Source organism: Melopsittacus undulatus, chromosome 1 (assembly GCF_012275295.1).
Source record: "Melopsittacus undulatus isolate bMelUnd1 chromosome 1, bMelUnd1.mat.Z, whole genome shotgun sequence".
NCBI lineage: Eukaryota > Metazoa > Chordata > Aves > Psittaciformes > Psittaculidae > Melopsittacus > Melopsittacus undulatus.
In genome coordinates, this window is record NC_047527.1 from 38,203,654 (window position 1) to 38,230,129 (window position 26,476).

At 37.7% G+C, this 26,476-nt stretch overlaps 1 protein-coding gene across 1 annotated transcript in view; it reads left to right on the forward strand.

Moving 5' to 3' along the window:
* The window catches only part of CA8 (carbonic anhydrase 8), a 49,798-nt gene extending 25,289 nt beyond the window's left edge, over positions 1 to 24,509 (forward strand). The window contains exons 4-9 of the mRNA XM_005152521.3: positions 133 to 228; positions 2,651 to 2,713; positions 4,080 to 4,128; positions 6,757 to 6,869; positions 13,281 to 13,452; positions 24,042 to 24,509. Of these exons, the coding sequence (XP_005152578.1) occupies positions 133 to 228; positions 2,651 to 2,713; positions 4,080 to 4,128; positions 6,757 to 6,869; positions 13,281 to 13,415 (456 nt within the window). The 3' untranslated portion in view covers positions 13,416 to 13,452; positions 24,042 to 24,509. The remainder of the gene's footprint in view (positions 1 to 132; positions 229 to 2,650; positions 2,714 to 4,079; positions 4,129 to 6,756; positions 6,870 to 13,280; positions 13,453 to 24,041) is intronic.
* Positions 24,510 to 26,476: the final 1,967 nt, after the last annotated feature.

A 26,476-nucleotide genomic window follows, 5' to 3' on the forward strand; every position in this document is an offset into this window, starting at 1 on the left:
TATACATGCATAGCCATAGGCATACACATACACACACACATGCTGAGTTTTTTTAATTGTTGTTAACTGCTGGTGGTTTTTTTATTACAAAACATATTTCTCTATCAATCTGTTTGCACTGCTTTTTTTTAGCTTCATCTAATGCACTGGAATTCCACACTTTACAGCAGCATTGATGAAGCAGTAGGGAAGAAGCACGGCATAGCTATTATTGCTTTGTTTGTACAGGTAAGTTTCCTGTGTTGCACTATCATTTGTCTGAAGAGAATGAGTTCCTCTTCATTTTCTTTTATTTTTAATGATTTCATAAAATAAAACAATGACTGCTGTATTCTATTTGAAATATACTTCTCAGTCATGTCTTCTGTGTATATGTATTGAAATTCCATTGTGAATTAAACAAGTAGTCATTGTTTCAATGGGATGTTGGGAGTATGTTAGTTAAAGAAGGGGCTATACATAATTGGCCATTTCTCCGTGACTCTGGCCGTAAGCAGGTACCCAGTCTCCATTCCTCTGAGGGCAGAATGAGGTTGTCAGGAGGCACAAATGCTTCACTATATCTGTGATGTGTTGTTCTCCATTCCTGGCCAGGCCTGCTGTTTGGGGATTGAGGAACTATACAGAGGAGGCGAGGAAAGAGGAAGAAAAAGTCTAACCCATTTTCACAGCTGAAAACCGATAGTAGGCTTGTGCTTTTCTGAACACAGGAACAGGTGTGTTTCTTCGCACAGAATGCATGTGAGGTGGGATGACATCACTTCTTCAGAGAAGCCAGGCTGATAATGTAGCAAGACTTGCCACAGACCCTAAGAAAAAGCCTGTGACAAAGGAGGCTTAGAGCTTCCTGGGGAGAAGGTGTAATGCAAGCTGGGAAGTTGGCCCCCTTATCTGTTTGCTATTGAAGGTGTTTCAAGGGATGCACACTATAAAGAAGATTTTCAGTTTTAGTCTCAGACACCATCATCCTCATGAGAAATGGCAAAATGTTTTATTTAAATGGGTTTGGAGGAAGAGGTTTAGAGTTCATGCTCAGATCAAATGGATTTTCTTTCACAGTCATATTATTAATTTGTTGTATTGCATAACGAGTTTATGAGTGCCTTTGAGCTTTAACTCTCTTTGAATGTAAAAGTACATTGGTTACAGCTCCAACACTCAGAACTGCTAAAAATGGAAGTTAAAAAGTCTCAGTTTTGTATCTGGAGGGCTGTGTAATAATTGCTTATGTAAGTCACTTTCTAATTTCAGCAGAGGTAACCTTCGAGTTAGTTAGAAAGTTATATATAAATTCTTAAATAAATCTGAAACTTCAATGATACATTTTCTGTTTCTGGTCTCTCACCTTCATCAAAGTTTGTAAGTATTCCAAAGGGCTTTTTCATTAGCCAAGAAAGGCATCATATAGTTACAACTGACCAAGTAATAACAGCATTTATGCTGCTTATTAAAGGAGTAGGGAGAGTAAATTTGGTGAACATTTCTTCTGTTTCAAAGGCATGGAAATGTTGTAGGTTTGCATCACAGTTCTCAAAGACATCATTTTAAGTTCAGTGAAAATATTTTCACTGATTTAAGTGTCATTGAAGTGTAATCCTTGGTGATTCTTAATTTAGAAACGGTGTCTTCGAAGTGATTTCTGTATCTTTTATGCACGTTGAAGGTTTAAAATTTAAATTCCATTCTGAAACAAAAGAAAATCTTCTTACATTCCAAGAAATAACAAAGTACTTTTTGTTTGACATTCAGTTGTTTCTTTCCAGTGACTACTGTGCCATTCTATTCCAAAAGAAACAAAAAGCTAACGGAACTTTCAGGATCTAGCTTTCCTACTCTCACTCTTGCCCGCTTTATTCCTCATCTCAAATATGTACGTGTTGGCAAAGAAATCAAGTGGAAGGCAGTCCTTAGTGTTCCTGTTTTGGCAATGTTGTTCTGAATGTAAAAGCTAGGATCCTAGAATGGGCAATTTAGAAGCATCTGAAATCACTGTGCAGAGTGAACAACATACGTGGAAAATGAGAATCTCTTATTTCAACCCCGGATTTATTTTGAAAACCCCATCTTCTGTGTGTTTGGTAAAGGCAGTGCTATAGGCTGCCGGGATCACTGGCAGGATCCCAGAGGTGCCATGTGGGAGGGGATCTGCCATTGTGCACTCTGCCGGCAGGAAAAAACTCCCCTAAGCTTCACCTTGGGCCAGATTTGCAACACTGTGGGGACAAATTCTAGAAGTGTCTTGTCATGTTCACTCTGTTCCTTCCTGTGTACTTCTCTGACAAAAACTGGTAAGGACAAACTCTATCCTTGGTGTTTATATGCCAAAATGCTGCGTGATTTTTACTTCATGTGCAGTATATGCTGCAAAACAGGGTTAGTCAAAACTTGCCAGTCTTAACTGTGACTGTCTCTTGTTCTGTGAGTTTCTGTTTCTGCTTTAAAGTTATTTACCTCATTTCCTTTTGACTGGTGGCTTTACAGTGGTTTAATTGTTTGGAGTTGCCATGTATCAGTATATTTGGTTAACACAATGCTGTGTACTTTGACTAAAACCAACTACAGAACTTACTGTTCAGGCTGACCTCTGTCTTTCCTTAGAGTTTCTGAAACAGCAAAATCCTGAAACTCATGTCTGCTTGTTGCATTTCAGATAGGAAAAGAGCATGCAGGCCTAAAAGCTGTGACTGAAATTCTCCAGGACATCCAGTACAAGGTAAGGCATTGTCTGATGAAATGCTTCCTTCACTGAGCACTTGGAGAGATAATAAACCTGTGTGAAGCTAAGAGATGGGTTTCAGATGTGTTAATAGTAAAGCCATGTGTGAAAAACATAATTTGGTGGCCTGCATCAGAACTTCAGCATTTTACAGTATTCAGATAATATGCAGTCTTTGTAGTTGCTTCCTTTTCTGGTGGCTGGAAAATTTGATCTCCTATACCAGTAACTGATTGCAAATAGTACCTTTTCAGTGATTTTCATGGAGTCAGTGTGAATGTAAACATTGCAACATGCTTAGCAAATACCAGCAACAGTATCTCCAAACCTATCTGGTTTTAATTTGTAGAGGAAAAGAATAGATGAACTGGGCACCCATATTAACTTGCAGTCGGAAATCAGCAAGCACAATGCTGTCTTGTCAGGTGGAGTATGTGTGGGGCTCCTGAAGGACAGATAATAAACCTAGCAGGCCTGAGGAGATATGAGTGCTTTCCAGAATGCTGATGCTATCTTAAATGACCTTGGGCGAGTTATTTCCATCTCTCTGCTTCATGTCTTTGTCTGTGACATAGAAATAATCATACTTACCTTTGATTTTAAAGGACTTTGAGATGTATTAATGAGATGTTCTACATTGGTCTGGAGACATTAGCCATTCACCTCAGTGGATGCTGAAGTGTAGAAAAATTAGAAGCTGTTATTAGAATAGAATTGAGAATCTGTCAGTCAAATAATATATGGTAAACTTTAGTCATGATACTTGAGATTGCAAACTCATTGTTTATGAAGGTGTCAGAGAAAACAGTTAGTGTTTAGAACTCCATAGTTTCATTACTGAAATGTCAGCCAAGTAGAGGAAGGTCATGAAAGGCCTCACCATTGTGAGTGCGTTATAATAACGATTTTCAGAGGGTCAGCATCAAATGTACTTTTGGCATACATAAATTTATCTTGCATTAAATATGTGGAACCAGCTTTATCTTATTAAGTGTCACCCACATTGGTCAAGGCAAAGCTTGCTTTGGCCCTTGGATTTTAAACTCAGTTTGTATGGAACCCCTGAGTTTCATGTAAAGAATTTCAAGGCTGGGACCTGGAAGGAGCTCAGGTACTAAAGGCAGAAAGTTAACAAATTGTTGGGATAACCTTAGAAGTAAAGAATAAAATAGAATAAAAAACGTGTTTGTGTGTAGCTGCGAGGACAAATGCAATGATGGTTAAATGGGGGCTAGTAATGAGGTTACTTCGCACAGGAGTTCAAGTCTTAATGTTGTAAGAGCACACAGTGTGTTTTACCTCTCTGTTCATCATCATTTTAATAGAAACTAGATATGAGATTTATTTGTATTCACTTTTTCAGGGAAAGTCCAAAACAATACCCTGTTTTAATCCCAACTCTTTATTGCCAGGTAGGTGTCTTTGCTTACTTTTGTGTATGTGGATTAGTAGCTAGTTGCAGAAGCTGAGATAATCTTGAGCTAAAGCACAGTCTAACTGCAAGCCTAGGAGTGTGTCCCATAAGGTGGTAATACATTTTGCACCTAGTGGTGCTAGCAGGCATAGGGATGAGGTCCCTTTGGAGTTTATGATACATCTGCACCTGTGAGTGGGATGTGATACTGTAGTCCATGCACTGCTGTCAATACTGCTGCTAATTTTCTTGATGTTTTTTCATCACATCTAAAGGGGGAGCTGTGTGTATTGCTTTCTCTAGTTTGGCACAGAATAGGAAGCGTAAGGTTACCCACTTACCAAGGTAGTATTTTGGCAGCATCAAAAGGCAGTGCATAATGCAGTGACAGTTGTGTAGCATACAAGTAGAGACAATGGGAGGCAAATTCAAATTCATATAGCTAAAAGTAAAAGAGTAATAGTAAGAAACAACCACTACCTCTAGTACTTGTCTACTACTACTACACTACCTTGTCTAGAAAAAAAATGACTTAAAAAAAAATAAAAATTCTGCAAGATGTGTGTTTCTGCAAGGAATCTTTGTGAGCTAAATTCTGCACCATAGTAGCAGGATCTTTGATTTTCAAAGTACTCCAGGTCTACATGAAACTGTATCAATTATATATATCAAAAGAATGTTATGTAGGTTGTAGTCAAGTGCTCAGCAATTAGGAATTGCAGGAATTAAGGCTGCCTGTGCCCCTTTGTGCATATACATTATAAAACATCTTTTAATTGCATGACCATAAGTTATTTTTTACAGGACCCCTGCCTCACAGTTCCTGTTTGATGCTGATTGAGTCACATAAACCAAAATCTTCATAAGTCATCTCTAACTATGTGTTCCTCATTTTCTAGGTGCCCGACTTGAGATCATGGGGTCTGATTTGCAGAAGTGCTGAGTGCTTACGCCTCCAACTGAAGTCAATGGGAGCAGTGCTCTGACTGTATTAAGTGCTGTAGAAAGTTAATTACTCTTGAGAAATCAGGTTCTAAGCATCTCATACTGAACACCTCAAATGAATAGATGCATTTGACATTAACTTGTCTTTAGTCAGTTCCCCATCTTTAAAGTGTGTGGGTAATCTGTCTTTCCTCACACCGTGGGGTGTTGGAAGGATAATTGAAGTCACGTTTGGGAAGCACTCAGACACTGAAGAAATGAGTGCATTAGAAGTACGAAAAATGACAAAATGTGATCCTTGTAACAAGCAGGGTTCGAATAGCATGGAAAAAAGAAGACTAAGGACCGCATATTGTGCTGGGAAATCCAGATGTTATTAGAGGGTTTTCAAAACAAAATAATCCATCTTTGCAAGTAAATGAAAAGGCATACATGATCATGTAACAAGACGTTGTCCCCGTGCATGCACAGGATGGGCTGAATTAATTCTTGCAGTTCTTAACTCCTGAGTGTTTGATAATGCAACTTGCTTTCGATGGATTTGCTATGTAATTGCCTAACTGAGAAAGAAAATTACTCCAACAAACCAAAATCCATTCACTGACAATCGCAGGCTTCATTAGCAAGATTTAGTTCTCCTGATAATCCTCTGAGCTAGTAGTGAAATGGAAGTAACAGGTTAGGACATCCAAGCAAGTCTCATTGCTTTCAGTCTCACATTCTGTACTTGTCAATCCCGTGACAATTTTCCCCCTAGCTCTCCACTGCATGATTAACCACCGTTTGTTTCCAGTTCCTCTCTAGGTTTGTTTCTTGTCCCTTCTTTTACAGTTAGGCAGTTTCCTCTCCATACATCTTAAGCTGTGTCAGGGAGTAATTTGTGAGTATGGTCTACAGCAAAGGAAAGCACTGTTTAGTCTTGAAAAGTGCAGTGTGACTGAAATCTTTGAGGAATTAAGGTTAAAATAATTAACATCAAACTGTTGTATGTTGTGTTGTCTTTAGAGTTAAAACACTGCTTGGACAAACCATTGCACATTTTCTTGAGAGACAACAGTTCTTTATAAACCTATTAATGAGCTTAGAAACTTATTAAAATAAATTTATTCTTAAAGAAACATTGATTTTTTTCCCCTATGAAATTCATCTCACTTTTCCAAAGCTAGGAGGCTCCAGTGCATCTCGAAAAATGTCACCAGAATTGTGAACTGAAAAGTTTGGCTTGAGCTGTTTTCACTGAATTTAAAAAAAAAAATGAAATAAAATCATCCTTGAGACATGTCCTAAATGTGGAAGTCAGTGAAAATTTGATCCCCACAGCCCCTCTGCCTTCAAAATTAGATGTGTCTTGTAGCTTTGTCACTAAGAAGAGTTCTTTATCACCACATTATTTATTTGCTGTGTTATTTTAATGAATCGTGCACATTATTTTTCACAAATCTAAAGTGGCATTTTCGTCTTTAAAATTATCATCTGCAGGGGGAAGTTACTGCAATATAATGACAAGAAGACATGAGCTAAGTAGTGAACAGTGCTTGGCAGGTTATAAATTCACACTGTAGCTTACTGTGTACTAACTTCATCATATGAGCAAGCTTGTGGCTGTCATAAGGCGTCATAACTGAAAAACAGAGTGATGTTCCTTAATGTCATTAAAATTCCACATTTCTTTCAATTTCAGATCCTCTTCTGCGTGACTACTGGGTGTATGAGGGCTCTCTAACCATTCCACCCTGCAGTGAAGGTGTCACCTGGATATTATTTCGCTATCCTTTGACTGTGTCCCAAGTGCAGGTAACAGCTGTGCTTAAAGTGACCTTGGAATATGGTTATGAGCTAAAGGTTATAGCGTGCAAATATATATATCAGGACATTATATCTGTTCTCCTTGAAGATCCCATTAGATCAGTATATGGCTTTTCAAATAAAGGTTAAGCCTTTTGAGTCACTGAAAGCAATGCAAAGGTCAGAGATGAAAAACCTTATCATTTATCATCTGCATTTAAAATAATTCTTTATTTAAGTGAAAGAAAAAGAAAGAAGTCAATGGGCAAGAGAAATTCAATTCTTTGTAATTGTAAGCTTTCAAATATCACTGCTTTTTGATGTTAGAAGAACAAAAAGTCACAAGGAGACACTATGTCCTGGAGAATGAAAAATGTTAAGGTAGCACAGGCTAGCTATATTGCACTGAACTATATTTAGCTTGCCTTGCTTTTTTAGTTCTGTTTTGTAATATATATCAAACAGAAACTGCTTCTTTAAGTTTGATTTTACATGTATGTGTGTTAAGGTTGTGTTTTTTTATAAATTTTATCTAGCAGTCATGTAAGGCTATACATATACATACAAGGCTATAGAAAACGTTTCAAAACTGTCTGTAAATAATCCCAGTGAAAACAATGGAAACTCATGATTCTCCCACATTCTATGAATCCCGGTTGGAGAAATGTGGGTTTAATTTAAGTGAAACTTTTGAGAATCCCTAAAGGTGAATGTCTTAATTTTCGTTGCCTGCTCTGAAACATGTGCAAACAGAAGGGCAAAAGTATTAAAGGTGATAAATTCAGGTTTACATTATTTCATCTTTGATGCTTTAAGGTTTTTTTCTAGTAATCCCAGCACAATATTTTCACAATTTGTCAGTGTTTCTTTTCAATGAAAACTGAATCCTAGTTCTAATCATATGATAAAAGCAATAGGTCCCAGTAGCTTATTTGTATGGTAGCTGAGACTTAAATGTACTCCATCATGAATGTGGTATTTATTTGCTTGTGAAAGAGTAAGTCTTATGGCTTCTTACTACTGAGTAAAGAGGAAACAGAGCTCTGTTGGCATTATTAGATTCAGAATAACTTTAAAAGGCACTGCATTTTGTAACTTGGCAGCGAATTGTCCAGGTATTATGTGGATAACTAAGAGTATTTAATCAGAATTATAAAGACCATAGCTATTACACTGAGACATTGTACGATACTTGATTTCATACTACTTGCAGATTTTGTAGTCTCTATCCCCTTTTAATCGAGTCGATGCACGGAGGAGGCCACAGTTCAAGCCATCCACATATGGTGGGATATGGAAGGCCAGGTTGAACAGAGCCTTGGGAGACATGGTCTAGGATGAGGTATTCCTGCCCATGGCAGGGGGGTTGGAACTAGATGGTTTTAAGGTCCTTTCCAATCCAAACCATTCTGTGATTCTTTGATTCTGTGTTTCTGTGGTGAGAGGGTGAATAAAGAGGAATTAAGCAAAGAAATGTGAGTTTAGTTAACATTATTATGTGCTCATTTACCACAAGGAAACGAGGTGTTGGAGCATAGTGTGAAGGGGCTGAGTCCCCAGAAGATAATATTATGCCTGGGGAAAAGATTGTGACTCATAACCATGGCATTCTTTAGGTGAGGGTTAGTTGGTTTGTGTTTTACTGCCTTAAATTGTTATGAATCAAATCCAGCAAAAGCATTGCGATGACAAAGAGTGCACAGGTCATGGGGGGGCTTTTTCCCTGCCACAGACAGGTATGTTTGCAGGTGAGATGTGGCACTGGAGCAGAGTGAGAGACTGGAATAGACTTATGCCAATGGGATCCGCAGTGCTTTGAACTTGTAGATCAACATGACTTAGGAAAAAAAATCCTCGCTGATAATTATGAATGCAACAGCATTAAAATTAAGGTTGTGCAGAGATTACTTAGTAAGCACATGAAGGACTTTTGCCAAGATGGGATAAAAATTTTTCTTGTATCAGATACCGCTTTCAGATGTCAGTTTAAAATAAATATGTGAGCAAATAAGTGAGAGATGGTGATTCTGGGATTCAGAAAAGGGACTGAGAGTTCTCCATGATGTCCAAAATATGATTTTTATGGTGTCAGGATAGTTTGCTATAGCCTAGACATCCAGGATTTTAGCCTGTAATTAGCATTTTGGCTGCAGTTAAGTATTGGGCCTCTTTCGTGCATGTGGGCAAGAGTGCCTATAAGAGATTCAGTTTAAGGAGAGATTGGAAATGTAAGGGCTTTTTTGTCTATGGAAAATGAGAGATGTAGTATGGCATATAACATTCTGAATCATCCATGGCAGGCTGGTAAAGGCATTTAATTTTATTAATCCTGCTTGTAGTGTTAAAGCATAGATTTCAGCACAAATGCATTTCTAATGGATTTAAATATACTATTTTACATGTGTCATTAACTTGTAGAACTTTCTTCTGTGGGATATTAATGAACACAGCTTATGAAACTTCAAGCCATTTATATAAATACTAGCAGCATCTGTGGTTATAGCCAATAAGAGACAAATTCGAGGCTTTCTACTTTCATTTTTCAGGCCATAAAATAATAACTTCTGAGTGTCAATAACAAGAAGCATTAAAGAGCAACACAGTCTGATATGCAATAGGTTTTATTGCCTTCCTCTGATGAAGCTTGTTAATATATTGGAGACAAGATACTCATTCTCTTTTTCTGTAATTAACACAATAATATTGGTTAGGTTAGCAAACTGTAGGTCATAAGGGAAAAAAAAGAAGAAAATTGCAATTCTAGTTCATGGTCACATCTGTATATTTTCACATTTGCTTATTTTGAAACAATGAAGAAGTAACTATTTTAGCATAGGCATAATAGGCTGCCCATTGCACAGTAGATAACATTTTCTGTTTCTTCTGAAGACATTTATAGATAGTAAAGTTCAGCTGATGAGCTGATTTGCTACTGATCCAAGTCAATGTTAAGTGAAAGGAGTTTCATCTCTACGTGCACCTCACTTCAGCAGCTGGTATCTGAGTCTGTTCGTTGTATGAATAGCAAAAGAGCAAGCCAGGACTACAGTTTGGATGTACTTTGCTGGAGTCCAGTGCTGTCTTCTCATTGGAAATCACTGGCTTCACTTCCATCAGAGAGCTTTTTCCTTCACGGGTCTTTCTGTGAGGTCTGAATAAAGTGTGCAGGCAACTCTTCTCCCTTGGAGAATAAGGGCTTTACAAACCTGATTCTGGGAGTTTTATTATTGATCTCAATGGAAAGGAGTTTGTCTGGGAAGTTGCACCCTGCAGTGCTCTTTTAGCATATTCCTGCTCACCTTTTGTGTTTTTTTTTTTATCATCCTCACATGTCTTAGGTTGAAATATACAGCCCAGAAAGAACTGTGTTGACTGTTTTTGTGAGACACCTCACCCATGCCTGTACATTGCTGAAATGCAATGGGAGAAAATAGAAAACTCATTCCTGTTAGGCCAGTAAAGAGCAGAAAATAATTGAAAAAGACTTGCTCATGCTTCTCTCCACTATATTTTAAAAAAAAATGGACATTTGTGAATAATGTGCTTTGTGGTTCACTGAAGCCCAGAACAAGTACATTGTCTAAGCCACTCAGAATAGGGATTTTAAACAATGATGCAGCATGGAGCTGTCATTCTGCTGTACTCATTGTCAGAGTTAACTGGCTTTGTATTGAATGGCAAGGTCTCTAGTCCTTTTGTGTACCTCATTGAAAACCAAGACCTCCTGAAGCACAGAAATAGTAACTAGCATATGGTGCTGGAGTGGGAATTGTGTAAAATTTTTGTCGTCTGTGAAATAAAGTGCTCTGACAGGTTCATGGTATTCAGGCAAAAGGATAATGCTTCTGTTCCTCATACAGAAGAAATGTCTGTGGAAAACATGCAAATTCTTTGTTTTGTGTGTTCTATTCTACAGTAAATATTTAAGGAAGTAAAAGAAAAGAAGTCTTCAAGATCTGAATGAAGTGATAAAAACATTCTTGCAAAATTTTTCAAAATATAAACTGATAGTGATTGTTCACATTATGGCTTTACTTCTTCACTGGTTAGAATTTGTTCCTGACTTTCAGTCTGAACAAGCCTAAGTCATCCTCAGTGTCTTCTGGGAATGGGAAGAGCTTTTATAAATGGCTATTCCTGTTGAAAGTATGTGAATATCCAAGGATGCTTTGCCATGTGCCTCTAAAATTCTATTTCCCTGGCAGTCCTACAAGGTGTACTTCACAGCATTGACTTAAGAGGGGTTGGGAGGAGAAAGTAAGTCGTTCCATATGACATTAAGCAGGATATGTGTGGCACACGTATTGCCTTCTCATGTGGAAATTTAACAGGGGAAGTAGTGTCAGCACAGCTGGTGTCCTTTTCTGACAGAACTACTTCTCAAGAGTGAAGCAGACAACCATTGTGTATAGAAGGTCTCTGTCTGAACCATGATATGAAGGACTAAACAAGGAGGCTGATGATCTCAAAGGTAATTCCGCTTTGGAGGAGGGCTACAATTCTTTACTTCCCTGAAGACTAAAGAGCAGGCATAGGGATCAGGTCAGTTCTACTTTCCTAACTGAAGAAACTGGAAGCTGCTTTGTGAGGGGTACCTCCGGGAGAAAGATTTTACTGTGGGGACTGGGGCAGAGCATTGTAGTTATAGTGGGAGACAGCTCATAAATACCAGCTTTGCAGAGTCTGCTCTTCCTTCTCCTTCATCTGTGTTTGTTTGAAGTCTCATTCTCAATAGATCAGACAAAAGCCACATTCTTGTAAAATGTTCCTTCCTAAACTGCAGCTATTTCAGATTTTGGAGAGTTGATTCAGACGATGAAAGCGGCCACCTTTACAAAATCCTTTCAGTGATTTACCAGTGCCTGACTCCTGAAGACTTTTTCAGTTCCAAGCCTGTAGTGGGTTTGTTTTCGGTTTGCTTTAAACAAACAAACAGAAATCATCCAAAACAGGATTCTGTTCTCAAAGAACCTTCAAAGAGCTTTACAGTTCATTCTGCTTTTCATCTTTTGAGTCTAAGCTGTTGTCTTATATCTCAACTGTGGGAAGCTAACTTGATTTTCAAGCACACTGCTTTCTGAGGAAAATAAAGCAGAGCAGAGCTAGCCTCTAAATCAAGTAAATAAGTCTGTAACAATTCTGCTGTAGAGTGGAAAACAGCAATGAAGGCAGTTGTCTTCTGGGTTGCAGTGAGAAAGAATTCTCTGCAGGCAGTAAAAGAATAAAAATGCCATTAACTGCTATTTAGTATCTCATTTCTTTTAATCTTGGAATCACACTTGCATCCTCTGTAATCCTTCATTGGGTGTTTTTAATGGAGAAATTAACTCTCTATAATACTTAGATGATAAAATGATTAAATACTTCAGGCTTCATTTTGCTTTTTGTGTAGCTTATTTCAAGTCACATCTGAGCTGGATAGTGAGGCATCACAGGGTCAGTATAGGTTCAAAGGCTCAGGCTAGGGGAGTCAGCCTTCAAATAGGTTTGCTGTATCCAGCTAACATAGCTTGTCAATACACCAAAGCAAAACCAACCACAATTTCTTAGTAGTTGTAACTGCTTATCTAAAATATCATTTTCTTAGATCAAACAGCAGTGTTGAACAATAATAATGATAGTTACTATAATAATATAGTAATATTGATGAGATAGACATTGATTTTCTTAGATTTTTATCACACAGAGCTTGATGCTGATATCAGGGATGGAGATGAGAGCTGCTCACATTCTTTCCTACACATTTAGAAAAATCAAAAACGGAAATATATTTGTTTTGGACCAATAGAAATGTTTTATATTGATTTTTTGTTTGTATTTAATTTCTAAGTACACTTAGCACCTACATCTACAAAACCACCAAAAGGGATATTTAATTTTGATGGGAAAAAACATATTTTTCTGTATAAAATTTCAGCAGACTTCCTCTAAAGCTGAGAGTCTGTTCAGAATTCTGGTTTAGAAAATAATTTTTATTTAAATGAAGCAACATTTTCAGGCAATAAATAAATCACTGGAAGAAATTCAGAACAATTTATAGTCAGGTAAGTTATTAATGAAATGCACTTCTTTGAAGAAGACCAGAATGATTATTCTCATGTCACAACTGTGAGGTTGATTCCTAGAGTGTAATATATAATGGCTAGGAAGGTTATAGATCCCAAAACAAGATGTGAAAAAGCAAAAGATAAGTTTATGCACATGGCCAAACTATGTGCATAAAAGTTCATAGTTTTCTCTGTTTAATGCTTTGACAGTGCTGACAACTATTTTAAAATGTTATTAATGATGTATGTTGACCTCAGTATGTGGTACCCGAGCACTCGAAGTATCAAAGCTGCAGAAGTGGCTGATTTTGATCATTGGTCATTAGTGAAGAATGTATCTCAGCTTTTTCATACCTGTTTTTCTGCCTTTCAGATAGAGGAATTTCGTAGACTGAGGACACATGTTAAAGGTGCCGAGCTTTTAGAGGGCTGTGATGGAATCCTAGGAGATAACTTCAGACCAACTCAGCCACTTAGTGATAGAATCATCAGGGCTGCATTTCAGTAGCAGAAGAGGAAGAATAACAAAAATTAATCTTATTCAGGTAAGTAAAAGCTTAGCATAAAAATCAAAACATTGAAGTAATTTTGGTAGGGGATCTTTAGCTAAAGGAAAAAACACACTGAGTTCATTTCAGCTGATGTTATGATATATTGTCACAATCGTAAATTTTGACACTATTGTTTTGTTCTGTCCTGTGATATAATAGTTTGGTTCTTGGAATAGTTTCATTATTGTTAGATTCTTTAGTGGCTGGAATCTAATATACAATTTGGTGAATTGAAATATTTGTGGTGTCTTTAGTAGGCAGTGGATCATTCACAGATCACAGTTACTTCCTGTAGCTTTAAGTTTCTCCTACTGCAGTGAGCAACAGCACAGTATATTTAGGTTATGTGGTAGATTTCTGCAGTTACTGAGGTTCAGTGGTTGATTTCTTACCTTATTTTTTTAGAAGACCAGTCATTGTTGAATATTTCTAGCGTTGCTCAGCATTTACGCCCAAACCTCATTATACTTAGTTAATCAATGTTTTACTATAATGAAAAACCTTGTATTCAGATTTTTAGAGAGTTAAAGTCCAGGGAAGTTGGTTGCGTCCCCATCCCTGGAGGTATTTAAAGATGTGTAGACATGGCAGTTAGGCACATGGTTTAATGGTGGACTTGGCAGTGTTAGGTTAATGTTTGGAATCAATCTAAAAAGTTTTTCCAACCTGACCATTTCCATGATTCTAAGACAACCAATTACCTTGAAAGTAATGAACCAGGACTCTAACAATTAGGCTCATTTTGTAATGAAGTGGCTCCACCTTGATATAAATAGTAAGACAGCTGATCTAGGAAGTCTTTAAGAAAAGAATGAATCTATTCACTTGCTTTCTTTAAATTAAAATTCTACTACTTTTTTAACATAGTATTACTTTTCATCTACTATCCTACTGTAAACTTTATTTAGATGACAAAGACATTGGGTACTTTCCTTTACCCTATTTTACTGATATATTTTCATATAAAAGTATCAGTTTTTCTATCTGCACATTTCTTCAAAGCTATATGCTCACAAGAGAATTAATTAATTTGGAGTTTCACCTGGAAGCATGCTGCTGGAAATTTTTTGATAAGCACTTTTGGGTAAGGACATCTATTTGTACATTAATTTTTTGCCGTATCTGAGTCAATGATGGAAATCCTTAGTTCATGTGAGACTCAGTTATGGAGTTAATCCTTCTCAGAGCATGCTCTGGGCCCAGCACCCATATTGATATGAAGTTAACAAATGATTGGGCAGCCGATAACCCCTAAAAGAGATTGATAATTTAGTGCCTCCAAAAATGGATCCATTCAAACCGAGTGGGAAGATCATCTTTATTCCTGCATGTGACAGGAAATATTAAACAGGCTGGGACAGTGGGCAACAATTTTGTGATCTTTCCATGTAGCATAAGCATTCAATATAGTGTATCCTTCTAAACATTTTTTAAGTGAGGGTTTCTATTTTATAACCTTATTTAATATCCACACCCCTGAAGTTAAGCAAAGAAAGCAAAACATTGGTACTTTTATTAGTACTGTTTTCTCATTCTGCTATTTAATTTTGGGCACATCCCTAAGACCAATTCTCAATTACATGGTTCTCTGCAGTCACCAAATGTCATCACTTTAATCTTGAAATGGATGTTTCAAATTCATCCCAGCTTCTGCATAAAAATTACTTGGGAAAATCATAGCAATATTAAAGTACAATTTTTCTCAGAGAGTGAATAATGCCCTCAGGCCAGTGCAGGTAATTCAAGGCTGTAACAGTGAAATTACTTGACACGCTGAGTTTGAATTTTCAGCATGAAAGAGTTTCCTTTACAATGCTGGAATTGAAATGTAAAAATTTCCCTTTTGCTTTCTTGTTTGAAATTTTATTACATTTGCCAATACTTATAAAGGTTTGTTTAAAATAATAAGATTTATCTTGGCCATGCTTCACATAATCTGCAGTTTTAATTCCCAAATGATGGAATTTTTAATGTAAAGTAATAGTCCTTACTGTAGGGCTATGCTAATTATGGACTCTCAAGCACTGAGAAAGAACTGTGACTTCTGGCATTGTGTAGCCCACAGAAGAAATGGCATTTGGCTCTCTATACCTGATTGAATTACTTATCAGAAATTCGTTTGGCCAGGTCTTCTTTTTAGTTTTGGATGCATCAGTCCAAATAGCACTGAACCAATCAAAGGTTCACAATATATCCTTGCTATTGAGTTTGTCTTTGGAGAGCCGGAAGAATGAAGTGTAAAAAGAAATTGTGTGGCTTTGATCACCTTTTTTTCTATTCAAACAGAGAGAAAGGAAAGAAAACAATTCTACTTACTTTGTAGGGATTTCCTCACACAGTTCTGTCCAGAAGGAAGGTGTTGAGGAACTGTAGCTTCCCACAGAGATCTCAGACATCCTCAGAAGACACCTTACCTCATGCATAGGAATAGGTAATGGTCGTTAAGCTGGGACTGCTGACATCACCTGAATATTGCAATGAAGACTCAATGCAGATTGGGAAGTAACAGTTTGCAGGGTAGCATCTACATAGTGATCCAAGAGGAAGCATTTCTTTCTTTCAAAGAGATTACCTTTTATTTTGAAGCTCTGGTATGTGTTGAATATATACAATTACAAACACACTGGTGGACTTCTTTTCTGACATGATGCTCCTCTGCCAAGGCTGCTGGAACTCCTGTCAGTAACTGTTTCAATATTTTCTATTATTCCAAATCAGTGTGGTATGGCCACTTGAAGAACCTCAAGGAGCATTAGTTTTCCATGACCTTGTCACTCTGTCAAGAGAAGATGGATACAAATGTGTCCGTAAGTGTTATATACACAGGAGTAGAAAGAGGTTGCTTGAAAGGTCTAATTAGTTTTGACTGAATCAGAATGCAGGCTTTATGCATGCCATGCTCACAAATCTTCAGAACATCTGCTCTTCAGCCTTGATTTAAACCTTGACAGAACTGAACCCTTTGTGGCTTCTGATGAAATGGCTTATGTTCATCTTTGATGCAGTTTGTATTAGTTTGTCGACATGAAGGCATAGTTGACACAAACACTATATATAATGGTGTGTTATCTCAGGTAAAGAACTACTTCCCTCCCACCCCCCCCAATTCAATATGAAAAAGCCCAGATCTAAAAATACCTCTCTCTAGTTCTAGAATAAAGTTTGCCCAGGCTCTAAAGGAAGCCTTCAGGAGCATAAACTGGGTAGAACATTGTAGCTTCACTGCTCTCTTTATCCCAATTGGCTTTAAAATAAGTTTGTGGCTATCAACTTGGCCTCTTTTGGCTCCAAGTTTCTGTCAAAAATAGATCTCCCTTCTATAGCTTGGGGTTAATGTGCCTTTGGACTCTGTTCTGTGGGTGTTTTTGGAATACATCACTTATATGACAGCTTTTACATCCTTTCTCTCCTGCAGTTGCATAGAAGGTGAAAAAATTGAGTTCGATTTTAGTGGTGAAGAACAACAGAATCACAGAATAACTGTAGTTGAAATAGTTGTAGTTGGCTTCTGGAGATCTACTAGTCCAATCCTCTGTGCAAAGCAGTTGCCAGGCCATGTCTAGCTGGGCTTTGAATATTGTAAAGATGAAGACTTAACAACCTCCTGGAGAACCCTGTTACTGTGTTTGGCCACCCTTGCAGGGAAAAAGATTTTTCTTAATTTTGAATGAAATTTTCTGTATTTCTGTTTCTACCCACTGCCTCTTCTCCTTTCAATGGATACCACTGAGACTCTGGTGCCATCTTCTATACTTGTTTGCACCCATTGATAAGATCCCTCTTGAAACACCTCTTCTTGAGGCTAGCATCTCAGCCTGTTCTTCTATGACAGGTGCTCCAATCCCTTGATCATGTCTGTGGCCCATTGATTGTATCACTCTAGTATGTCCATGTTTCTTGTGAACTGGGGAACCCAGAACTGGACCCAGTACTCTGGATGTTTTGTCAGTGCTGAGCAGAAGTGAAGGATTATATCCCTTCATCTGCTGACAATGCTCTTCCTAGGGCATCACAGGAGGCTGTTGGCCTTTGTTTTGTGGGTGCATTACTGACTCATATTTACCTTGCTGTTTACTTGGACTCCTAGATCCTTTTCTGAAAGAAAATAGAGAAAGGATAGCATTGTGACTTCCTCAGTGCTGCCAGTAGCTTTTTTGATACTTCATATTTGACTCAGAGCCATAAGGTTATTTCTTGATAACCTCAGGGGATCTTCAAATCAGATTTGTAATTTTTACTGTTTTACAGCAAAGCTTAACAATGGGGACAACAAATGCTACTGCTCTTGGAAATCAAGTGAGAAAAAACCTAAATATTCCCTTTTGTTAATAGCTATTTTTTTTGGCAGTTTGAGTCCTGGCTCACTGTTTTTAAACATGTGAACTGAGACTATTCCAACAGGCTATTTTATTTTGGGGCTTGCCACCATACCTAATGGATAGGTTCTTTTTCAGTAGCACATTCTTCACTGAATCCAGCATCATTTGTGGTTTTTGCTGGATTTATTACCCTCTCTTTAATCCTTGTTGCTTTACATGTAGCTGATTTGATAGGCATGCCTTTCTCTTCTATTACATCACTGAGACAGCTTTATCTGTGAATGAGCAAGTTGTCTGATTTCGAACACTTGAATATCAACTTGAATTGATAATGATACCAAATTCATTTTGGCATGCCTATGTGTCTTCATCCCTGTGTAAATCAGGTTTTATAAGCATGATTCAGTGCATAGGGTAGTTAAATGTCATTGCTCCCCTTTATTAAGAGGAGATAAAATAAGTGCCTGGTACAGAAGTCATTGAAATCAATGAGATTCTTTAAATAGAAGGCAGTAAGAGCTAGTTCTAAAAAATAGCTTGCTAAAATAATATTGAAAGAATATTTTATTTTGAAAGTGATAAAATAAAATTTCCACTGAGCGTAATTAGTAAAGAATTAGTAAAGAATCTCCAGTGTGTTGTCTCAAAAGTGCACATCCAAGACACAATTTATTTTGTATCTGTAAATAAATTGTCCTTCAAGTGGCTTATACCTACTCCATTTACATATATACATTATTCCAATTTTCCTGAACATTTTTTTTTGTGATTGATTCAGAAACTCCTTTTATATTCATAAATGAATGTACACATTCATACATACGTATACATATATGTATTTGGTAGACCTTAGTTTGTAAGTAGCTGCAAATTCATCCTTATAAATTAATATTCCTTTAAATTATGATAGCAGAAATGAGTTTGGATTAAAAGCCATTGTTAATATAATTACTGTTTTGCTAGTTGTACGTTCAAGATTAGAGAAAAGAAAATAAACGACATCATTAAAATACCAGTGTTGTGCTAGGCCTGAGGAACAGGAAGGAATAATTTAGGATGGGAGGAACACAGACTTCATGCCTGATACTTCAGAGACTCTCTGCTTGATATTAAGAGGTCCAAGCAGACAAGCAGAAATCAGTGCAGCATTAGTTTCAGAGTAAGGAGAGAGGGCAATGCTGTGACTGTGTCTGCTGCGTTCAGTGAGTGGAGAGTGCAAATTACTTGCTTTTGAAGCTTCTGAGCTGCTCTTGTGGCAGCAAAACTATGCTGCCCTTTCCATAGGACATTGAAGAGGGCATCAGTGCTGCCAGTGGGAATGAACTAGTACTAAACAGATAGTGGTGCATCCGCTTTCCAGCACTTTACATTGTATAGTTACTAGATTATAGAATATGAAGGGACATTCAGATACAGCAAGAGTTATGGGGCTGTGTCTTGCCTTTGAGAAATGGAGACAAGTGGCGCAATGCTGTGGTCTGTATTTTTTACCTAAGCAGATCTCAGTGAGCTTCACATTTGAATGGAAGTTTACATTAGCAATCAATATGTGTCTTAGTCTAGTTCCTAGTAGCCTTTCTAGTTCCTGAACTTCACAAACATGTTGCTCTGCAGAAGTTCCAACACTTAGGGATTATATTCTTTCCTGTTGTGTAGATCCAGAAATGGAGGAAGCTTTCAGCAGCTATGCATCGTTACGCTACTATGACTATTCTTCTCTTTTCCTGGTTTAAAAAAACCCAACAACACCACAGATATTATCAACACTAGTTCTTTAGAAATACAAACACCAGTTTCCTAGATTTGATGAAATAGGAGTATTTTTGTTGCTTTGCAGCAAGGGATTTTTCATCAGTCATTGTTTGTCTCCATGAGTTTAGGGTTTGTGCTTAAAAGGTGGTTGGTTTAGTTGTTGAGTTTCAGTCTTTGAAAGAAACTGAACTTCATGTTATCAATAAAACTGACTATTGTTCTCCTATTTTTAAGATCTTCTGTGCAGTGTCTAACATTCTGCTGTTACTTCAGAGTGCTTGAGAATATTCTTACACGTGAGTGTGTGACTGTAGTATGAGGGCTGTGGGCCACACACCATAATTGGAGAGCTACTTGAACAATACCAAAACTTTTGGACCATTTAGGGGACCAGGAGCTTCAGGAATGGCTGAAAGATGGTGCCTTTTCAGGTTGCTTCCCACTACTGTGTTGTAATAGCAGGGAATGGAGTATGCTCTGAGATTGTGATCTCTGGCTTCTTAGCTTAACTTGTTTTCCCCCTGCTGAGGATCCAAATTAGAGAATAGAAAACATGCTTGTTTGTGTGACATACCTCTGTCACAGGAGACATCATTTACTGATTTGATAGCCACAGGCATCCCAAAAGCCACAGATTTGTTCACTGCTGTAGTAGGAATTTATGCTGTGTGCAGGCCAGAGCATTAGTGTAGGGAGTGATCAAGCCCTAAATGAGGAAGAAAACCATTTTGAGTTGTAGCTGTTTCCAGAATTGGTACCATATTGCAATTGTCCTTGTTCGATCCTCTTCTGCGTTCTCATTAGAAATACACAAATATTGGCGAGGGAATGGGAAGTAGTTGAAATCTCTTAGCATGCTGAAGAAGCAGAGAAGAAACAAAACACTGTGCTTCTTTTTTCAAAGCTAAAAATATCACAAGGTAGCCTAGGAATTAGACCCCTACTTATGCTTTAAGTGAGACGCTTCATTCTGACAAGGGCTTCCAAATTTTATGACCTGTGACTCTGTCAGCATCACACATTCTTTGCTATCCACAATGCACTGTTACCATCAGCATTTTTATGTAAAGTGTTTTGAGAGTAAAATTTCCAGCTGCTTACCATAAACCATGTATAGTTTGTACACTGCTGCTTGGGAAGTGATAATGTAGGCAGGAGTGCCTGTCATAAAAACATCCTCACAGTATATTTATTGGCAATTTCAACATGAAAGTTAGGGTCTGAACACACACTTAAGCTCTGCCATGTTATTTTCAGTTATGAGGAAAATGCTGCAAATTGGTAAGGCAAAATGGTAGGAAGCTTAAATCATCTTTGATAAAAATACACCTGTTTGTTAAGATATAGAGACTCCAGATTAGTACATGTGAAATATAGTAATGTAAGAGCTCTCAAATGTCAAGGATATTAGAAGGACATGCAGATGCATGTGTCTAACCACAGACACAGGGGAAAGCCTGCAGTATGCATTCTTCCTTCAGCAATGTACATTTTAGGCAGTGAGAGTGCACTTTGTTTTACCTACATGAAATAATGCAGGGAGTTTAAAGCAGAGCATTATTACTCCATTGAAACTGAAGATCCAGGTAGTCACAGGTCCTTACTCTTACAGGAATTTGCAATTCTAATTATTTTGTGTGGATGAAAACAGTGCAATGAAGGGATGCAAACAGACTCTTGCTAAGCAGATAGCAATGTTTTGAAAATAAATAGTAAACAAAACCAGCCGAGTTACTTTGGTTATTGAAAATGTTTTAGCAGCTGATAATTGTCACTCAAGGAAATACCAGCAGTGACTGTTGTTAGCAACGTTTTAAGACTAACACCAGAGCAGTGCTGCACAGCAAAACTTACTGTAACTTTTAAAAGAGTTTTAGGCAACCCCAGAGGTCAAGGGAACAAAAGTACACTTTAGTAAGCTATATGTTGTTAAATGCCACAGAACTAGATGTAGACTCCATAGGTTGTGACCTGTTCATGGAAGGAATGCAGAGTGTTTCAGGATAGGTAAGGTGGTCAGTTCTCTTTTCTGTGACACTCTGTATCCATGTCTGGCCCTATTTTCAGATGCTCTTTTTAGGAAGGAATAAGATAATAGTAATGCGTAGCCAGTGTTAAACTGGTTTTGCCAAACATGTCCTTTGATTTTCTTTAACATGTTAAGCTTTTTGTTTAAACTTAGTGTTAAGGAGGAGAAGGCAAGAAACTTCTATAAGGAAAAAACCAGAAATAATGTGTGAGACAATAATGGTAAGGATTATAGTATTCAAAAGAGGTGGAAAAGCTCTCCAGAAAGGACATTGACTACTTTTAACTAGCAGAGGAAATTTTTCCATCTTATATAGTGATCTTGACCTAAGGCTGCTACAGTGGGGCATCCTATTTTCTCCCTATCAGATGGAAAGGTATATGATTTTGGCCTTCCTATTTCATTTCTCTATAGTTCGTTTATTTGTACTTTCTCAACAGTTCTGGAAGACTTTGAAAAATAATCCTTTTCACTGAAGCTTTCATATATCTTCTCTTTTAAATGTGTTCTGTCTATTACTAGGGAAACATTGGGATCTTTGCTTCTTTAAAATATACCAGCTTGGCCCTATCTTTGCTCCTGCTGCTGCAAGTTTCTGAGAGTTTCTGAGAGTCTTGCATTTATCCTGGTTTTATACAAAAAAAAAAAACTGATCTTGTTGAAGAATATAAGTACATAAAATTATTATACAAAAGAATTAGAAATAAGTATTCCTGGAAACATAGCGATGTTTTTACATTCTGAGGATGAGTTCTGAATTTTGATTGTCCTTATTATTTATTTATTTATTTAAAAAACATGGGTAGTGCAATAATAGCTCTCAGATTTCCCAGGTACATACACTTTATGGCACTAATCCTGGAAGCTTTTCTTTGGGGATGGTTTTCTGATCTGTAGAAGCAGAAGCAATGGGACTCCATTTAATATATTTAGGACTCAACCCAAGCAAAAGAAATTTCAGAGGCAGAACTATGATCTATAAGCAAGCAAGGCATCTAGGCAGTTTTCTGATTATAATACATATGCCCATTTGTACAATTATAGCTCAAATACTGCATTTCCAAAAACTTTTCAGAAGAGTAAGGGAAGCAGGTATCTTCATATCTACATAAACCTTCAGCCTGAATAGTGTGTTACTTGATCACATATATTATGGAACAGTGCTATTAATTTAGTGTGGTAGAAAAATTACTCTTAAACAAGAACAAAACGTAGACATGAGTAACAACACTATCAATATATGCAATCAGTCTTTTGTCAGACGGTAGGTTAAGTATTTCTGTAGTAAACAACCGAAATCTTCAGTCTGGCTTGTAATTAGGCCACTTTCCAAAAGTAATCCATGAATACAATAGCTGCCCAAATCCTGGTTCAACTTAATTTCACTGACTTTGATTTTTGGACTAAAAGCATTAAGCTTGAACTAGTGAAAAATGTACAAAATGTGCATTCAATTAAGGAGTAATTAGATACTCAATCACCCTTACATCACACTAGGGATTATCCAAGAACGAAGAGAGATACTACTCACTGCAGTGTATAAAACAGTTTTCTTAATTAGTTTAGTACTAATTGAGATTGAGAAAGTGTCACTGTGTCACAGCATTAGTTTGCCTATGCAGAACCTTAAGAACACAGGTTTTGGTTTCTCTTTAGCTTCCTGTCTCAGATTTTGCAGTCTGATTTCCAGATCCAGTATCTTCTGTCCATGCAAGATGAAACTTTCTGTTCATTTCAGGGAGGGAGTGGGTCCCTGAACCCTTGTATCAGTAGCCCACTAAAAAACATGTCAAGAGTTTTTCCAGAGATGGAGAATATTTTATGATTATGCATGTTTTTTTTTTCTTTATGGTACACCTTTATAAAAAAACCTGTGAAGAACTGGGAATCTGAGCAGCTGGTTTCCTAAGATTATGCCGAAGCACATGAATATGTGTTTGCATGAAACCAAGTATTGATTTATCTCTGCTGCAAATGAATACGAATATTACTGCTATTAGGAGGGACAAACTGAGTGATTGCTTTCTATCTCCTGAGCCCACCTGACTTAGATGAAAACTGCATACTCAGCACTGCACTTGATAGGGTCCCTAAAATAGTAACTGGTAAAAATCTATCTGTGACTAATATATTTTCCTTTCTAGTTTACTGCCATGCTCTCCACATGGGAATCAATTACCTGATTGATTCAGAAAGCCAATTGTAAAGCTTTGTTTCAAGTTAATAATTTTACCACTGCATTTAACTTTTCATTTTTATTACCATTTCCTCCATTGCTACTAAATCTTCCAGCACTGACTTTATCCTAAAAGAGAAGAATCAGGACCATTATGTCACTGATGTATATACCCTGAGATTGCCCCCACCTGCTGTCATGAAATCCCAGCTTTTAGTTTTCCCTGTCTCCCTGGCTGGACATAAACAGTCTTTCAGACCCACTGTGGAGGAATTTCAGTAACATAATTGTTCCATTCTCTTTTCAGAGAGGGGGAAGACAATGCTCCCACAGTGCCCTCAGATGAGAAATGGAAACTTTTGAGGCTGCTGCTTCAGTTGAACCACAAAGCCTGTATTGTTTCTCTTCATCTAATTCAGCCTTGATAGACAGCTGTGACAGTTGGTCTGTCCACACGGTCCAGTGAAATTCTGGGAATGGGGTTGTACATTAAAAGAAGAAAACACATTAAATCTTCCAATTCACACTGTTAGCTATTTTTAAATGGTAATTATCATTGCTTATATAGTTTCTTTACCACAGCATTCAGTAGCAGTCTGTGATCCAAATAGTATTAATTTTAAGCTTGGTATGAATGTTAATATGTAGACATACTCATTATTGTTTTAAATGTTAAATTTAATTTTTTTCCATATCATCTCTTGTGCTGTTAGTAACCAGCTTTTTTGTAGAGGGGAGATGCATTCTATGAAGCTAATAAAAACATTGTTTGTTCACAAAGAGTATTATACAAATTCAGAATTAATTTTTGGGCAGAAAGGAGCATTTCTCTGCCAAACATATGCACTTAACATGGCTTATCTAAATAAATCTGAATGACATTTGCGTTACTAGGAACCTTACTGAAATAACGACTGATTTTGAAATAAGGACATTTAACCAATATAGCAATAAACAGAATCATCTGGATTGTTTTCTACTTGGTGATTCATGGAACTTTGCAAAGAAATGTTCAGTTCAGGCAGAAAATGATCAGCTTTTGTTCTCTTGTGAATTATGTCAGTTCCATTTGTTCTGTACATTGCTGAGGATGGTGGTCAGGGGACCTGCTCTGCATGTCCTGAGCTCACTGCACAGCATGGGGATTGTCATGCTGGGCCACACATGACACATTCTGACACAGCAGATAAGGGAACTGTAGTCAGAGCCAGCTAGTCAAGCTTGTAGCTTCTGATTCCTGCAAAACACCAAGACCTGAATGATCTGAAGGAGAGTCAGTAATAATGTGGTGGGCAGTAGCTTTGATCACCATAACTATCAGTGAGGTCCACTTTACTAGCATGAGGAGGGCAGGTTTATGTAGGGACCTGTGTGAGTAGAACACCAGAGGCACAGATGGCAAGCTGCAAGCCGCGACACAATGGAGATGCAAACCAAGGGTTCACAAAGGAGAGATTACTCCCTTGGAGCAGATTAGGGAGTCATCAATCACAAAGTCATCACCAGGCCATGGTAAATGCTGTGTCAGAAGGCATGCTTAATCCATCTCATCAAGAACTATGGAGGGAGCTGCTTCTGAGTAATGAGTTACGAATTCTCTGAGCTGTATTAGGGACAGCAGAAACAATAGGACAAACCCACCCACCACACATGGGCTGGGTGAGGGGGAATGGATACTACTCACTATTCATGTGTTCATAACTGTGTGTACTGCAGAAACATGTGCTTTCTTTGGAAAGGCACACAGCTGCCCTTGACAGCATGCACTGCAATAAATGCATAGAAAAATGGACAGCATGCAGCCCACCATGAAGTCATCTGTGTTCGTTGGGCTTAGCAGAATAGCAATTGTCAGGTTGCTCCTTGGGCCTACAGCAACTTTTTATGTCTTAGGGTTATGTTTAAGAAAGTCTACCTTCTGCCCAAATTTAATGAAATATAGCCTCATTATCTAGTCAAGAGGTTCAAGATTTCAGTGCTGGCCAAAACCACACTTTCCATCTTCAATGTCCCCACCACTTCTATGATGTCCATGTAGCAGCTTTGCTTGCTTCTGCCCCTTTTCCTTCAGCAATGACTCCCCAGGCAGCTGCAGCCAGAGCCCAACCCCAACATGCTGATCACCAGAGCCTGCCCTTCCACTGGTCCACATCCTGCCATAGAGGATAAAGTCGGCTGCAGTGGCACGCAATGGCCTGGCTGGACTGTCTGTAGTTTTTGACAGGAGCCTGATTATTTGTCCTAGTTGTCAGGTTTGGTACTAAAATCTTGAAAAAAACAAACCCCAGACAAAGACCTGTGAAATGGAAGTCAATTGGTTTCTGCTGGTTGAAGACCTATTGCTACCTCTGTGCAACCAGCAATAAAGGAGCCCTCCAAAACGCAGAGTGAACCATGTTCCAAACCTGGAAATTCCCTGGTTATATGCACAGCTCATTGGAAAGATCTTTTCCTTCTGCACACAATATGTTATTAACTACTGAGTATTAGCTGAGAGGAACATTAATATGGCAAATATTGACATTATGATGAAATCTGAACTAGATTTATTCTCTAAATAAACATATTCCTTATCTTGGAACTTGCTGATATTATTTGGGCTGTGATACAAATGCATTGCAAAGCGAGTGATGTAATGTCTCCACCAAAAAGTCCATGATTTCCCTTTCCTGTGCTCCCTTCCTGTGTTTGCTGTTCTTTCCTGCATTGCCTTGTACAGTGAACTTCTGGTCATATAAATAT